The sequence below is a fragment of the Octopus bimaculoides genome, chromosome 7 (assembly GCF_046866305.1).
Source record: "Octopus bimaculoides isolate indiv1 chromosome 7, ASM4686630v1, whole genome shotgun sequence".
Taxonomy (NCBI): Eukaryota; Metazoa; Mollusca; class Cephalopoda; order Octopoda; family Octopodidae; genus Octopus; species Octopus bimaculoides.
In genome coordinates, this window is record NC_142934.1 from 106,189,066 (window position 1) to 106,207,217 (window position 18,152).

General features: G+C 38.0%; 1 protein-coding gene across 3 annotated transcripts in view; it reads right to left on the reverse strand.

The window, feature by feature from the left end:
- LOC106876073 (uncharacterized) overlaps positions 1–12,563 on the reverse strand; it is a 143,285-nt gene extending 130,722 nt beyond the window's left edge. For all 3 annotated transcript variants that reach the window (XR_016242711.1, XR_016242712.1, XM_014924478.3), the window contains exons 1-3: positions 12,438–12,563; positions 9,271–9,401; positions 585–716 (exon numbers count right to left, since the gene is read on the reverse strand). Coding sequence is in view for 1 of the 3 variants with exons in the window: in XM_014924478.3 (XP_014779964.2) it covers positions 585–716; positions 9,271–9,385 (247 nt within the window). In the remaining 2 variants the exon portion in view is untranslated. The remainder of the gene's footprint in view (positions 1–584; positions 717–9,270; positions 9,402–12,437) is intronic.
- Positions 12,564–18,152: the final 5,589 nt, after the last annotated feature.

The window sequence follows — 18,152 nt, forward strand, 5'->3', positions numbered from 1 at the left end:
GTTTGAAGTTTTGGTGCATGGCCAGAAGTTTTAGCGGGATGGGGAAAGTTGATTACATCAATCTCACTATTTTATCGCTGGTATTTTATTTTATCAACCTTGAAGAAAATGAAAGGCAAAGTTGACCCGTCAACAGAATGTAACAGGTTAGAAGAAATACTACAAAGCATTTTGTCCCCCGTTTTAATGATTTTGCAAGCTTGCTGCCTTATTATATCATAACTGCAACTGATATGTTGATTGCCCTTTAGGATTCCAACAAAGTAGGGAACCAAAATTAAAAATGAAATAAAGGCTGGTTTGTGTTTATATTCTTTGATGCAAGTTCAACAGTTGGTAACAATGTCATTTATTTTTCAAATAATATATATCTAGAATTGCAATATTTAATACTTTTCTTTTTAAGATGATACATAAAAGTGCAATTTCATAGAAATTTTTATGGTAATTTTATATGGTCAAGTGACTACAGAGAGACTTTGCCATTGGTTAAATGCATTTTTTTTTAATTGATCAGCATGAATGAGAAAAATACAGCTCCCTGAGTACACTTAGATACAATTCATTTAATATCATACAATTACCTTGAATCGGACTTCCAGTGAGGGTCAACAAGTCTGAGGTTTCATTGTTGAAAATAGTGGCATCGTTAGAAAGTACATTCTTCTCAAGTAATCTTTGCAGTGATAACTTTATAAACCAATTGGAAGCTGGTTCTGGAAATATTAAAAGAAATTAGTAGATGTTAATAGAGCATTATACATGATATATTATCACCATCATCATCAAACATCCACTTTTCCAAGCTTGCATAGGTCAAACAGAGTTTATTTGAGGTAAATTTTCTTCTTGCCACTGACCATCACCTGTTTCTGGCCAAACATGTTCTTGTAGAATACTGGAAATGAATGACACTGCTTGAATGGCAAAGACACTCATTCCCTATCATGTAATATCAGAACAAGCACGGACGGACGGATGGACACACGCATGACAAAACTTCTTCCAGTTTCTGTCTACCAAACCCACTTACAAGGCTTTGATTGGCTTGGGGCTATAGTAGCAGAGACTAGCTGAAGGTGCTATGCAGGGCTGAACCAAGAATCAGGTGATTGGGAAGCAAACTTCTTACCACACAACCGTGCCTGCATATGTATATGAGTGTGCTGTTAAGTCAGACATGGCCAGGACCAATATACAAGATTGAGACACCAGTTATTACAGTATTTATCCAGAGACAACATCTCTTATGGACTTGCTGTGACAAAAACACAATAAATATCAGAGAGACATGAAAATTCACAGCAGCAGCAGTGAGTGAGAATGCTAGATGCATTTCAGCCCTTTTCAACTTTTTGAATGGCAAGTATCCTCACAGCTAGACAAGAAATAGAGAACAGCAGATAAAACATTCACTGATGTTGTGAATAACTACCTGGCTGGTTATAAGTTTGGTGTACACAATTGAGGCATTATTAAATTAAAATAGCCTTCTATGTATCATGCTTAATATATATATATATATATAAGGTTGAGGAGGGTATTGGATTTAACCAAACCCCGGAGGATACAGGTAATACCGAGTAAGTGCTGTATACCGATTAGTTTCAGCACATCACACTCTTTACTACTTCATACTAAAAATATCCGCCTATGGATATAATAATAGATAACTTTATTTTTTCTGTCTCCGATGAAGGGAAGTACTGGATCTTCCCAGAAACAGCTGTAAGACTATATCCATAAAATTCTTCAACCTTACCTTTGCTCTCTTTATCCTTTTGTTTTTATATATATATATATATATATATATATATATATATACAATATCGATAGGTTAGTTACTGCAGTATTTATCCTGAGGCAAAATTAACCATATGTATGTTGAGAAAATATTCATATGCACAGGAGTGGCTGTGTGGTAAGTAGCTTGCTTACCAACCACATGGTTCCGGGTTCATTCCCACTGCGTGGCACCTTGGGCAAGTATCTTCTACTATAGTCTCGGGCCAACCAAAGCCTTGTGAGTGGATTTCGTAGACGGAAACTGAAAGAAGCCCACCGTATATATGTATATATATATATATATATATATATATATATATATATATATATATATATGTATGTATGTGTATATGTTTGTATGTCTGTGTTTGTCCCCCCAACATCGCTTGACAACCGATGCTGGTGTGTTTACATCCCCGTAACTTAGCGGTTCGGCAAAAGAGACCGATAGAATAAGTACTAGGCTTCCAAAGAATAAGTCCTGGGGTTAATTTGCTCGACTAAAGGCGGTGCTCCAGCATGGCCGCAGTCAAATGACTGAAACAAGTAAAAGAGTATGTAATGCACACAAGTTCATAAATGAAGTCTTCTTAGTTTAATTCCTTTTTCCTGATATGGCTTTACACATAGAGTAAAGCTATATGTGTATAGTGTTGCTGTAATCTGTAAATACATACACATTAGAGTTTTGTTGAATATTTCCTGTCTTTTTAACTATAAAAAAATATGACAACCTATTAGTAATTATACATCTTACTATATAAGAAAGAATGCTTTTTAAGATGCAAGCTTTTCTTTATCCCAAAGTGGTAATTACGAAGAGTAATGGTATCTGTCTGACATAAGTAATTTATAAATAGCAGAATCTAAAGAAACTAGTTTAAGTCTGTGTCAGCTATCATATAGTGGATATAAACAGTTCAGAAGTGGAACACATTGGTTTGTTAGGAAGATTAGGAAAAGTCTAATGTTTTGACAAGTACCAGTCATCAGAGAGTCATAAGTATTTTATATAGGTACAATATTGACTTTCTGTAGCTTTTGGTTACAAAGCCTTTCCAGAATACTGGTTTTTCCAAAGCAGGGGTGGTCACTTTGGTTGACACACTCTAAATTCTGCGAGCTGGCAGAAACGTTAGCACGCACGGGCGAAATGCTTAGCGGTATTTCGTCTGCCGCTACGTTCCGAGTTCAAATTCCACCGAGGTCGACTTTGCCTTTCATCCTTTCGGGGTTGATTAAATAAGTACCAGTTACGCACTGGGATCGATATAATTGACTTAATCCGTTTGTCTGTCCTAGTTTGTCCCCTCTGTGTGTAGCCCCTTGTGGGTAGTAAAGAAATAACACTCTAAATTGAATATTAAATTCATTTTAGATAATTAAATGATATACAAGTACCTCTACTTTAGTACAAATAATAAAGGCTTATTAATATTCTACTGTGTAGAGTACCCATAAACTAGACAGGTGGCTGCGAGAATTTGAGGTTCCTGTTTGTAAATTAGGGTAGATGATATAAGAGGTTCTGGATCATCATTGTTTCTACTTGCATTTGTCCTGAGACATAAGTGAATGTATACAGAAAGAAGAGGATAACAAGAAAAGAAGAGTTAGACAGACAGGGAGTCAGAAAAGAAGGGAGACATTTCAATATTTCTTTGTGCACATATCAGTAAGACTAAGCAAACATATATTATTGCATCCAGACATGCACTAAAATAAATATTGCAAGTAATGGTGGTATATGTTATTTAACCTACAGGTCAGCTATGATAATGCATTCCATCATCTTTTTCTCTCAAGTATACTTTATCTAGAACTACATTATCCTATATCATCATCATCATTTAATGCCCACTTTCCATGCTAGCATGGGTTGGACGATTTGACTGGGGACTGGCGAACCCGATGGCTACACCAGACTCCAATCTGATCTGGCAGAGTTTCTACAGCTGGATGCCCTTCCTAACGCCAACAACTCCGAGAGTGTAGTGGGTGCTTTTTACGTGCCACTGGCACAAGGGCCAGTCCGGCAGTACTGGCAACAGCCACACTCAGATGGTGTTTTTTATGTGCCGCCTCCACAGGAGTCAGTCCAATGTTTTTTTCACATGCCAGTAAGGTGAAGCTGGAAACGATCGCGCTCAAATGGTGCTTTTTACGTGCCACTGCTCTGGCAGTGATCCCGCTCGGATGGTGCTGTTAGCGCTCCACTGGCATGGGTGCCAATCATCAGACCCAACAGGTCTTCGCAAGCTGAGTTTAGTGTCCAATGAAGGAAGATTGGCATGGGTGCCAGTCATCGAATTTGGATCAATTTCGATTTTACTTATGTCTTTCCTTTTTAATATGGCATGACGTGATATATATCATCATCATCATCATCATCGTTTAACGTCCGCTTTCCATGCTAGCATGGGTTGGACGATTTGACTGAGGACTGGTGAAACCGGATGGCAACACCAGGCTCCAGTCTAATTTGGCAGAGTTTCTACAGCTGGATGCCCTTCCTAATGCCAACCACTCAGAGAGTGTAGTGGGTGCTTTTACGTGTCACCCGCACGTAAACGGCCACGCTCGAAATGGTGTCTTTTATGTGCCACCCGCACAAGCCAGTCCAGGGGCACTGGCAACGATCTCGCTCGAAAATCCTACGGGAGCCAGTCAGGCGGTACTGGCAACGGCCACGCTCAAAATGGTGCATCTCATGTGCCACCCGCACAAGAACCAGTCCAGGGGCACTGGCAACGATCTTACTTGGCTTGCCGGGTCTTCTCACGCACAGCACATTTCCAAAGGTCTCGGTCAGTAGTCATCGCCTCGGTGAGGCCCAATGTATGAAGGTCTTGCCTCACCACCTCAGCCCAGGTCTTCCTGGGCCTACCTCTTCCACGGGTTCCCTCAACTGTTAGGGTGTGGCACTTTTTCACGCAGCTATCCTCATCCATTCTCACATGTCCATACCAGCACAATCGTCTCTCTTGCACACCACAACTGATGCTTCTAATGTTCAGCTTTTCTCTCAAGATACTTACACTCTGACGGGTATTCACATTGACATTACACATCCAACGGAGCATACTGGCTTCATTCCTTGCGAGCTTACGTATGTCCTCAGCAGTTACAGCCCATGTTTCACTGCCATGTAGCATGGCTGTTCGTACGCATGCGTCATACAGTCTGCCTTTTACTCTGAGTGAGAGTCCCTTTGTCGCCAGCAGGGGTAAGAGCTCTCTAAACTTTGCCCAGGCTATTCTTATTCTAGCAGCTACACTTTCAGCGCACCCACCCCCACTACTAACTTGGTCGCCTAGATAGCGGAAGCTATCGACTACCTCTAGTTTTTCACCCTGGAATGAGATAGAAGTTGTTTCCTGTTTGTTTAGTCTTTATTGCACCTGAACATCTGCCACAAACAAAAACTAACTTGCTAGTTAACCTGCCTTTGATGTTGCTGCACCTCTTATGTGTCCATAGCTTGCACCGGGTACATCTTATAGAGTTACTACCTACTCCTTTTCTACATACTGAGCAGGGCCATCTACCTGAAGGGGTTTGTGTTTTATCTACCTTCCTACTTATTAGGATTTATATATATATATATACACACACATGAGATTCAGGAGGTCAATCAACCATGTAGAGGAGCATTTCCCAATCTTCTCTCTACCAGGGACCTTTTTTTTGTTTGAATGAATTTTCCCATGGAAACAAGTTTTTGAAAAGTCTGTATACTTGACAAATTTTGAACTCAGATCCCTAGAACAATTTTTATGAACTCCATTTTGGGAATTGCTGACATAGAAGCTTCCTCTTTGTCTCATGTGTGTAATTTACACTAACACAGATCTTCAACCTGTGTACGACACTTTGGGCAAGGGGCTTCTACTGTAGCCCAGGCCAAGTAAAGCCTTGTGAATGGATTTGGTGGGTGGAAACTGAAAGAAGCCTGTTGTATAAATGTGTATGTATATGTGTTTGTGGGTACCTTTGTCTAGATGTCATGTGATGATTGTAAATGAGCATCGTATCATCATAAAAAGAAGGTTGTTTGTTGCCAGCCTTCCGTGGAAAACATATCTGGCTATGCAGAAATATTATCTTGCTTGAAAATAGGTGAGAGATGGCAACAGAAAGGGATCAAGTTGTAAAGAAAATCTGACTCAACAAATTCTGTTTGACTTATGGAAGCATAAAAAAGTGGACATTAAATGATGATGATGATGATATTGCCATACATATACCTCTATCTCACTATCTCAGGTTGTTTGTTGCCAGTACACTTGCCACAACCTCTCTCTCACTTCTGACCTAGAGACAGCAATGAAGAGACAGGAAAATAGTATTGATTTGCTACAACCTGGGAGGTTGGTGTTAAGAAGGGCATCCAGCTGTAAAAATCCTGTCAAAACAGTTACAGAAGTCTGGTGTAGCCTTCTGCCTGGCTGGCTCCTGTCAAACTGTCCCACCCATTCCAGCATGGAAGGTGGACGTAAAACGATGATGATGATTATAGATTATAGATTAATTAACCTGAGGTCATTATAAAAATGAAGCTTTTAAAAAAAAGTTTTTGAAACTGAATTTTATTGTTTACTAACCAGATATGTTGTTGTTGTTGGCACTCCGTCGCTTACAACGTCGAGGGTTCCAGTTGATCCGATCAACGGAACAGCCTGCTCGTGAAATTAATGTGCAAGTGGCTGAGCACTCCACAGACACGTGTACTCTTAAAGTAGTTCTCGTGGATATTCAGCATGACACAGTGTGACAAGGCTGACCCTTTGAAATACAGCCACAGCAGAAACAGGAAGAAAGAGTGAAAGAAAGTTGTCGTGGAAGAGTACAGCAGGGTTCGCCACCATCCCCTGCCGGAGCCTCGTGGAGCTTTAGGTGTTTTCGCTCAATAAACACTCACAACGCCCGGTCTGGGAATCGAAACCGCGAGTCCGCTGCCCTAACCACTGGGCCATTGCGCCTCTACAACCAGATATGTATAAAAAATTTTTTATATTTTTTAACCAGATATGTATAAAAATATAAAAAACGCATATTAGGCATATTTGTATTCAGCATCACATATTCTGTCAAATGTGCAGAATGGATGTGGCTCACAAATTGGATTGCTGACTTCTGCTTTATATCAGAAAGACAGTTTTAACATTGAATGGTAGATTATAAACGGTTTTATTTCAATTTTTGAATGAAAGAATACATATGTTCTCTCTCTGTATACTTTATTTTGTTTTTATTTATAGATTTTAGTCATCAGGCTGTAACCAAGCTGGAACACTACAGCTGATGCTTTTCAGGCAATTGTATCACCCACAGTACTTAGGAATTACAGTTGATATGATTATGTTTATTAGTCATGAAGGGAGGCAACTGAGGTACTTCGAAGTACCATAAAGGTACTTACATTTGATGAACTAATTTTGTCTTTGCCATTCAATAGTTACACAGTCACTCTTATACATATACTAACATACATACACATATTCAACAATTTAGCATTCGAATTACTCAGTCAAATGCAATGCTTATTTATTCACATTGTTTTTAATTAATCATGCATTATCTCAAAGCTTTGAGATTTTCAATATGATTGTTTATTTTTAGAATGATATTGTAGGGTAGGTGTGAGAGGCTAGATCTGGCTGGTTTGAACATACAATAATATTTAGGATAGATATGGCCAGTTTGAATGCATTGTTTATGATTTTGTTGACTACACAGTATAGTAGGGTCAGTTGGGCACCGTCTGTGAAAAAAAAAAAACAGCGCCATGGCAGAGTGAATTCCTGGCAATTCACTGTCAGAAATTTGGAAACAACATGCTGTACTGCTTGGCATTCGTGTCGGAAATTCCAATACGAACATTTCAGAAAGTTTGGGTGTCAATCTGAGGACAGTGCTGGGGATTCAGAAAGAGTTGGATGAGTCTAATGGTGATTACGAAGGTACGGCAGCTCGGAAAACTCATTCTAATAAAAGAACTCCTGAATTTGTTGATGAGATCCAGGCCATGATTGACAACGATCCCAAGTCAATTAGGTCCATTGCCAGGTTACATAGGAGTGTCTGAGTTTCTTATCAGGCAAGTAGTGCATGAAGAAATTCGGTATTCCTCATACAAGATGAGAAAGGGCCAATTTTTATCCCAAGCTATCAAGGACAAGAGGAAAGATCGCGCTACAAAGCTTTTGAATAAATGGCATTTGAGTAATTTATAGCTACACAGAGTGGAATATGTAGATAGATATGTAACCAAGAAGTTTGCTTTGTAACTTTGTGGTTTTGGGTTCAGTCCCACAATGTAGGACACTTTGGCCAAGTGTCTGTCTGTAGCCCTCGGCTGACTGAAGCCTTGTGAGTGGATTTTGTAAGTGAAAACTAAAATAAGACTGTTATGTATGCATGCATACATACATATACATATATATATAGGTGTAGGAGTGGCTGTGTAGTAAGAAGCTTGCTTCCCAACCACATGGTTCCAGGTTCAGTCTTACTGTGTGGCACCTTGGGCAAGTGTCTTCTATTATAGCTTCGGGCCGGCCAAAGCCTTGCGAGTGGATTTAGTAGATGGAAACTGAGACAAACCCATCGTATACACACACACACATATATATATATATATATATATATATAAAGTATGGGGGTTTAGTTCACAGGTGATCTAAACAATTAGGTACGCTAGGTAAGTGGTGTAACGGATTACAGATTTCTGATTCAGCGGATATATAATTGTTAAACAATACAGCAAACATTAAGGCAAGGCAAACATCTCAAGTTGTATACAAGATTATTATTGGAAAAAATTCAAAATCTTACAGCTGTTTCTGGGGTATCCCCAAGTACGGAATATTCTGTCATCAGAGACAAATAGGGAAAATGAGAATGGTATATATTAATATATATATATATATATATATATATATATATATATATATATATATATATATATGTATATATATATATATATGCCAGCATGGACAATGGACATTAAATGATGATGATATATATATATATATATATATATATATATATATATACATGTATGTATGTGTGTGTGTGTGTTACGGTCTCCTTGCCTTAACATTGCATGATAGTCATAGACGAGTGTCACTGTCATGCAAGTGGTGTCCTTCATTTCCAATTTTTCATGAAAATATGTCAGTTTATAGGAAACTATTACCTTACATGGAAAAACAGGTAAGGGTTGGCAATGGGAAGGGCATCCCACTATAAAAGATCTGTCTGAAGAAAAGAAATTTCATCAGTCCCATGTGATCTTGGAAAATGGGATGTTAAAACAACGATGATGATGATTTTCTTTCCTCACATTTTTTTTTTTTCACTATAATCTGTTTTATGAGATTTTTTGACAGTATTGGAAATGCCTCCCCTGCAAAAAAAAAAAAAAAAAAAAAAAAGCTATTCATCAGATTTCTTTGTTACTGAATAAACAAATGCTCTTACCAGAAAGATTTTTTAGTTTATTAAGAACCTTCTGTCTCTTCAGCTGTATAGCATCAGGTTTTAGATTCTTAACTGCATATATTTGAGGTTCACAGATACAGCCACAAGAACTCATTGTGGGCTAAAGAACCCTGAAATAAAAATATGGTTATTACACTCTAATTAAACATCAGAACAATGTAAGAAAAAGATTAATTTTTATTCAGGCAGCCTGAGTTCAATTCCAATAACTAACTTTCAGCTTTGAACCTGGTGTCTGGAACCCAAATTGACAAAAGCTTCTTTCGTAAACTTATGATAGAAGGTCTAAATTTAAATATGAACATTTTAAAATGGAAAGTTTTGTATCAAGGCTGAAAGGAAAGTGTCAAGTGGACTGATATTAAGTACCAAAAGATATTTCCACTTTTTCAACTGAGAGCACAGAGTAGTGGGGCAGATGAGCTTCAGTATGTGAGAGTTAAAACAAAATTAAACTAAAATTCACATAGGCTCACATAATTAGAATCATGAGGGCATTAGAAAAATTGTTTTGCAGCATCTGATTCAATTTTTTACATTCTGAGTTTAAATCCTGTTGAGATCAACTATACTTTTCATCTTTTTGGGGTTAATAAAATAAAGTAACAGTCAAGTTACTGGGGTTAATATAATTGACTAACCCTTCCCTCTAAACTTGTTGAACTTCTACCAAAATTTGAAACCATTATATCATTCTTATTTTACAGACCCTCCAAAAAATGAGGTTGACTTTACCTTTCGTCATTTTGAATAAAATAAGTACCTGGCAAGCACTGGGGTTGATGTAATCAAATAGACCCCCTCCCTCCAAAATTTCAGGCCTTGTGCTTTTGTAGAAAAGATAATTATTATCATTAGTAGTAGTATTTTCATATACTACTCTGACTTAGTCACTGGCACACTATCCACACCCCACATCACCTGTGCTGCCATTGTTCACCTTCCTTTCACAATCCTGTTTTCTCCTGCAAACTCTCTTCGTGTTCACCATTTGGTTCTATCTCCATCCCTATCCATCAGCCACTCTCTTTTTGTATTCCCACGAACTTACTTACCACTCCTCTTATATCCACTTTCCCTTAAACTGAGGGTACACTCTGATACATCTTCACTGTCTTCTCTCATTTTCCAACTGGCATAGCCATGTTACACCTCTCCCGCAAGACACCAGGTTTGATCCCTCTAGCATATGATAACCTTTCATCACTTGGTATAAATCCATCTCCCTCGATACTAAACCCCACTCAGTTGAGGGGGTCTTCTCTTGAGAGTTCTTTTGTGACCTTACTAGTGTCAGTATCATGTAGAAAGCATCCAGTACACTCTGTAAAATGGTTGGTATTAGGAAGGGCATACAGTTATAAAAATGATATCAAGACAGATACTGGAGCTTGTTGCATTCCTCTGATTTGTTGGTTACCATCAAACCGTCCAGCCCAAGCCAGCATAGAAATCGGACGTTAAATGGTAATGATGATGATGATGAAATGTTGTTGACAATGGTCAAGAAAGTCCTGTTGCAGTTTCGAGAAGTGAGCTGGCATTTGACACTTATCTACTGCAGGCAATCACTTCAAATCTCTTTTGGAGCATTTGAATAGCCTGCAGTAGGTAAGCTGATGTTTGATACATAATATGGAAACTGTTAACATTGAAAAAAAAAAAAAAAAAAAAAATCAGCCAATGCTTTAATATATATATTTTTTTATAAATGGAAACACGAAAAAACGCCTGGAATTTTACGCAAGAACCCCCACCAAAAGGGAGGAGGTATAGCAAATGGATCCTATGAAATCAATTCTAAAGAAAATTATTTTTCTGGATAATATTGTCCTTAAGATCTAGGATTTACAATATGTAATCTGGAGCGTCCCTATTTTAAGGTATAGATTAGAAATTAGATGGGTTTGGTTAGGAATATTTGACAGCTGCATCAAGCTGAACCGTGAAAACACTTTTTCTTAATAATATAAAAAAAAGTTCGAGAAAACTGCAGCTGGACTTGGTGTTTATCACACGTTATCTCGCAGTAACTTACTCTTCATGCTGCTTTTTAAAAGAGCCAGTCTTAAAAATAAAGGGTGAAATACAGGGAAAAGTTTAAATTTCCAAAGGAGTGCAGTTGAGGAGAAGAAGACCGCATGCAGTTCTCTATGAGAAGAGATTACTGGTTCAACACAGGTGGTTTTATGTTTCGAAATAATTAACTTTTAATGAAGGGGAGTTAATTTGATTTGTTTCAGTGAAATGATTACATAAAGCTAGAGTTTATTCTACTTCGCTTTTGCATCTGGTTTTGCAAGATTCTTTATGTGAATTCGTGTTGAAACAAATTTTGCTGTGTCTAGGGAGAGACATATTGTCTTAATGCTTTATTATCTAACATACTCACCGGTTCGATTTCCACTCGTTTATTATTTATATTTTTTCTTCTGTGCAACCTTGTCAATGGATGAGTCAACATCCATTGACAAGGCTGCAAAAGCAACGAAAATTTTGGAATTTGGAAGAAAGAATTTAATAAAAGAGTGGAAATCGAACCGGTAAGAGATAATAAGGCATTAAGACAGTATAACCTCCCCAGACATAACAAAATTACACAAGGAATAATGGAAAATAACAAGCAACAAGTTATAGATAGATCCGCGTAGATAGAAGCTAAAAATCTTCTTCGAATCTCAAGTTGTTAAAATACTGTGAGCTGATCTATTAAAATCATCCATTCTTTTTCAATGACGACTTTGTGGTCAACAGAAACCCGTCAAACAATAACGATACCGCGATTACATCGTTACAGTATTTCGGTAACGATTGAAGAATCATGATGTAAACAGTTGAATAAGCAACGTGTCACGAATATAAATCTTGTTTAAATGAAATGATAGACTATACTAAAACGGTTCTTGTCATGACAAATATTATTAATCAAATAATTAACTTAATTACTGTATATTAAAACTGTAAACAAGTGTTTATAACAAGATATTTTGGTAAAAAAACTCATCTAAAGAAATTTCAACAGTTTAAAAAGTGTGTTCGTATCGACAATCAGTAATTTATTTGTAGTTAAAATGAAAATACTTTTAAAACAAACAGTTGACACATTTTAATACAACGATATAATATAAATAATTAATCCATCTTACCTAAATAACATTTAACATTTAACACTCAAACATTAAGTCGTAAATCAAAACTGGCGCGATAAGATTTTATAAAATTTGTAATGTATTCGCTGCTGAAACGAAATAGGAACATAAGCGAAGCGAAACAGATAACTCCTCTTTATTTAATTTTTGTTCAGAATTGATGATAATCAATGTCTTTTTTTATTTATTTATTATATAATCCGATGAGGAAGAGCATCTTTTTTAACCTTCTTTCTTTTCAAGAAGAATATCTTTCCAGGTAATATAACTCACAATCATATTTTTGCATGAACCGGAGCCGATCAGAACAACTACCTCATGTGAACTTGGTGAACGTCAATATTTTGGGACGCCGTACGGTGGGTCACGTTTTATGGTGCTTGTTCTATCACTTTCAAGGCCATATATTTTATCTAGTTATAACCCGGGTTACCGTCATCTGTGGGTTGGTGAAATATGTATATACTCATTAATTCCACAAACCAATGAGCGATTACAATTCTTTGATTTTCGACTTGTTTATTTGCCACTGCACACACTTGAAAAAAAAAAAAAGGGGGGGGGCGCTGACAAGCGGGGTGCGGTAGGGAGAGGGCTCGGAAAATTCACACGATCAACCCTACCATAACCCGAGCACTAAATCTCAACTGGTAGTATATTCTTTAAAAATACCGCTCTGGAAAAGATGAGACGATTATAGATAGTATATGAATTGATAATGCCTCTAAATCAGGAAACTTTATTTAATCACGATGGGAGATGTGTTGTTTCAGTTACATTCAATACATATACATTTGTCTGTATATTTGTATAGAGCAGGGGTCACCAAGCGTTTGCGACCTTCGATTCCTCCTTTAGCCACCTCTCCTTCCGCATGGACCACCCTCCTCATTTAAAATATCTTAATACCCCACTCTACCATACCATATCTTAAATGCGTTCCGGGTACTGATGCTGGCAGCAGGAGTGGCTGTGTGGTAAGTAGCTTGCTTACCAACCACATGGTCCTGGGTTCAGTCCCACTGCGTGGTACCTTGGGCAAGTGTCTTCTACTATAGCCTCGGGCCAACCAAAGCCTTGTGAATGGATTTGGTAGACGGAAACTGGAAGAAGCCCATCTTGTATGTATATATATATATATATATATATATATATAATGTGTTTGTGTGTCTGTTTGTCCTCCCAGCATTGCTTGACAACCGATGCTGGTGTGTTTACATCCCCATAACATAGCAGTTCGGCAAAAGAGTCCGATAGAATAAGTACTAGGCTTACAAAGAATAAGCTCTGGGGTCGATTTGCTCGACTATAAAGGCGGTGCTCCAGCAAGGCCGCAGTCAAATGACTGAAACAAGTAAAAGAGTAGAAGAGTGTACGAATATACAGTATTAAACTTACAATTTTTATGAAATTGTTTTCACGGTTAGAAAATGTAAAAAAACGTGTCAAATTGCTGGAAGATCTTTTATTGAAATTGATAACATCATTGTGAGGGATGAGCATGGCGCTGACTAAGTAGTTCAAGTAGTTCATCTGGGTGAGCTGGTCTTGCGCACGCCGACCCTCATTCGACCCCTTGGCTATGATCGACCCCTTTTAATTTCTCACCGACCCCTAAGGGGTCCATCAGACCCCCTTTGGTGACCCCTGGTATAGTGCAATAAACATTTTCAATACTTGAATCAAAACACTCATACTCACAGACGTGCGCGCACGAACCCACGCACAAGACTTACATGCATAAACACACACACACACACACAAAGACATGTGTGTGTGTGTGTGTGTGTGTGCGAGCGTGTGTTCGCTGTTTTGGCCGTCATGAAGGTCGTCACGTATTATGAAAATACAAAATTGATGTCACACGACATCTATCTATCCAAAAGTACTCTTTAGTCTTAATGTTTTAATAGGCTTTCTTGAATTTATATTTTGTGACATTATGTGATGACAAAAGAAACTTTATTCATAACCATATAATTAAGAGATGACACCAAATGATAAGGATGGTGTATAGACAGACACGTTTGAGGTGGGTCAATATCTTACGTGGTGTTTAGTTACAGCATTTTACATCGTTTTTATCTTTCATACTTCCAAGGTCGATAAAATAAATATCACCCGAATACTGGGGATGATTAAAATCTGTGGTTCCGCCTTAACAAAAAAGAAAAAAATAATAATTTATAGCCAAATCGCACGCTGATCGATAACTTTGATTGTCGATAGGTCAAGCAAATGACCATTTATCCTCACTAATGCGTACATAATTAAATAGCAGTTGTAAAATTAACTAATTTATAAGGTGGCGAGTTGGCAGAGTCGTTAGCACGCCGGCGAAAATGCCTGCCGGCATTTTGTTCGTCTTTACGTTCTGAGTTCAAATTTCGCTGATATCGACTTCATTTTTCTTTCCTCTCGGTATCTATAAAATAAGTACCAGTTGAACACTGAGTCGTGGTAAACGACTTAACCCCCTACTCCGAACTTGCAGGCCTTGTGCTAAAATTTGAAACCAATAATGACTCATTTAGGTACGAGTTCAGCAATTCAAGGCGGGGTGGGGCGTTACTCGATTATGTTCACCCAGCTACTTGAATGGTACCTTATTTTAAAGATCTCGGTAGGGTAAAAGCCAAAGTTAACCGCAGCTGGATTTGAACTCAGAACATAAGGGGATTTTCTTTTTCGATATTTTACCAATTCTGTCTCTCCCCGTCCAAGTAGTAATGGTAATACTTCTTTCTACTTTAGGAACAAGGCTTGAAATTTTGTAGGAGGGTGCTAATCGATTACATTGACCCCAGAGTTCCACTGATACTTATTTATATTATCACTAACATAGCTGGGGTTGTGGTGGCGGTCCACTCCGGACGGTACTTTTAAAGGGGCGGCACTTTTCACCCTGTTGTAGGCTATAAGTCAGAATAGATTTTATTGAAACAATACAGTATGCGATAATTCCCGATATTATACCAAAAAAAGACAAAAAAAAAAACTCATTGAAATGCACGATGGCTTGGGTCTACTGTTGGCAATATGTGTTTTTGTGGGATACAGGGGCGGAAACGGAAGGGCCGCCCAGGGCGACACACACTCTAGCTATGCTAGTGTATCTACTCCGAAAGGATTAAAGGCAAAATCGACCTGGATGGAATTTGAACTCATAACAGAAAACTGGAAGAAATATCAATAATTATTTCGCCCTGAGCCTTAGCAATTTTACCAGCTAGCTGCCTTAAGAAGTAATAGCTATTTCTACTCTAGGCACAAGGCTTTGATAATTTTGGTGGTGGGAGAAGGAAGATAGTCGATTACATCGACCCCAGTGCGTAACTGGTACTTATTTCATCAACCGCGAAAGGATGAAAGCAAAGTTGACCTCGGCAAACGAAACACTGAACGTAGCGGCAAACAACATACCGCGAAGCACTTCGCATGGCGTGCTGACGCTTCTACCAGCTCACCCCTTGCTTTAAGAAGTAAAAGTAATAACGATTTCAAATAGTTGAGGAGGGCTTTGTACCAAAATTTGAAACCAAAAACGATTTCAAATTTTAGTATAGGGCCAGCAGTTATAAGGATAGAGTTAAATCGATTACATCGACCTCAGTATTTGACTGGTACTTATTTCATCGATCCCGAAAGTTTGAAAGGTAGAGTTGACCTCAGCGAAATTAGAGCTCATAACGTAAAGCCGGAAAAAATGCCGCTAAGCATTTTGTCCGGTGTTCTAACAATACTACCAGCTCGTAGCCTTAAGACGTAATAGCAATAATAAATTTCTTAAATAAGCGCAAGACCTCAGCTTTTGAGGACGGATATAATCAAATAAGATAGTCCAAAATTTTTTACTGGCACTTACGTTCTAGAACCAGAATCGACCTAAATCAATCAAATCCTCCTGCTTCCTCCAAATTAAGACAAATTTGCTGCTCTGAAGACAAACTATGGCTATTCCTCAGTTAGGTGTTTTAAGATGAATGGTTATTTGCCTAAGGTAAATACAAACAACTTATCTTTATGTTGGTGCACCCATTTTCTTTTACATTATAATATTCAAATCGGGATTTTCTAGTGACATCGTTACAAGATATAAAGATAAATCTGATGACCAAAAATTAGAATTTGAGGATAAAGTGATTTTAGATAGCCTAAGTATTAGTTTAAAATTTTGGCACAGGGCCAGCAATTTCGGGGTGAGGTGGCGGATAAGTCGATTACAGCGACCCCAGTACTCAAGTGGTACTTATTTTATCGAACCCCGGTAGGACGAAAAGCAAAGTCGACGAATCTGAACACAGAACATAAACACAGACGAAATGCTATTAAGCATTTTGTCCGGCGTGCTAACGATTCTGCTAGCTCACCGTCTTAAGATGGCTTAAATATTAATCTAATTATACATTACCTTAAGGCGACGAGCTCGCAGACTCGTCTTCGCACCGAACAAAATGCTTAGTAGCATTTCTTTCGGTTTTATGTTCTGACTTCAAATTTTGCCGAGATAGACTTATTCTTTCGAGGTCGATAAAATAAGTACCAGGAGTCGATATAACTGACTAGACACCCTCGTCTAAAATTTCAGGCCTTGTGCCTATAGTAAAATTACAGGGGTCTACACAGTTTTTTCTGACACCTGAGATGTAGTACTGATAGGCACTAAGTGATAAACACACTTTCATAATATTCCTGATGTCATTGCACCCTCTGAGCACAAGCGAGGTGGTATTAAAACATTCTCGGATTAGTTCTGTAGCGACCCAACAAATGGCTGCGCACGGTGCACGCGCAGTGAGGGTGAGCAGTGACCTTCATGAAGCAGTGTGCCAAGTGACATCGCTGTATTTACTTCGCAAGTTGTGAAACTTTTGTTTTGTGATCATGTGTATGCGGTAGTCTGTGATTTTGCTCCCGCCTACTGACCACTGAACAGAAAGAACGTCGCGTCGGAGTCTGTAAGATTTCCGTCGGCGTGCCTCTAATAACTCAGCCTTCATGTCGAAGATCATCACCAGTAACGAGAGTAAAGGGATCTTTTTTAAAACGGGGGCCACATTTTTCATTAATGTTTTACGTAGTGTTTTTGGTACCGAAAGACTTTCAAACTTCGTATACTTATCTATTTTGTGTTATAGAACAGAAAAATATTTTTGTATTCGAATTTATTTCATGTAAAAAATTGTCTTATTTCGATAATTTCAACCAATCACTGATAAGTATTCAGTTGTTTATATTTACTCCTTTGGCTGATTAAGCCATAGCTTCGTTTTATTTGCTTTTTTCATTTTCTTTTTTTTTCTTCGTTTTATTTGCTTTTTTCTTTTTAAATTTGCTGTTTTACCCTAACCCTATAACCGATAGAATTGTTTCAGAATCGTTTGTTTATGTAGTCGGCACTTAATGTATATCGGCTGAATGGACGTCAGTGATTGGTTGAAATTACAGAAATACGACAACTTTAACATGGAATAACTTATGGATTTCTTTTTTTTTTAAGAAGACTAAGAGAAAAAGATGTTTTATATGACACATTCTACCAGTGTTCCAAGTTTCAAAGTGTTTCGTTAATGAAAAATGTGGCCCCCGTTTTAAAAAAGATCCGAGTAAAGTTTACGAGTACGACCCTGAAACGAGGCAGCAGTCGTCACAATGGAAGAGCCCTTCATCTCCACAACCAAAGAAGGCACGACAGAGCCGTAGCTCAATCAA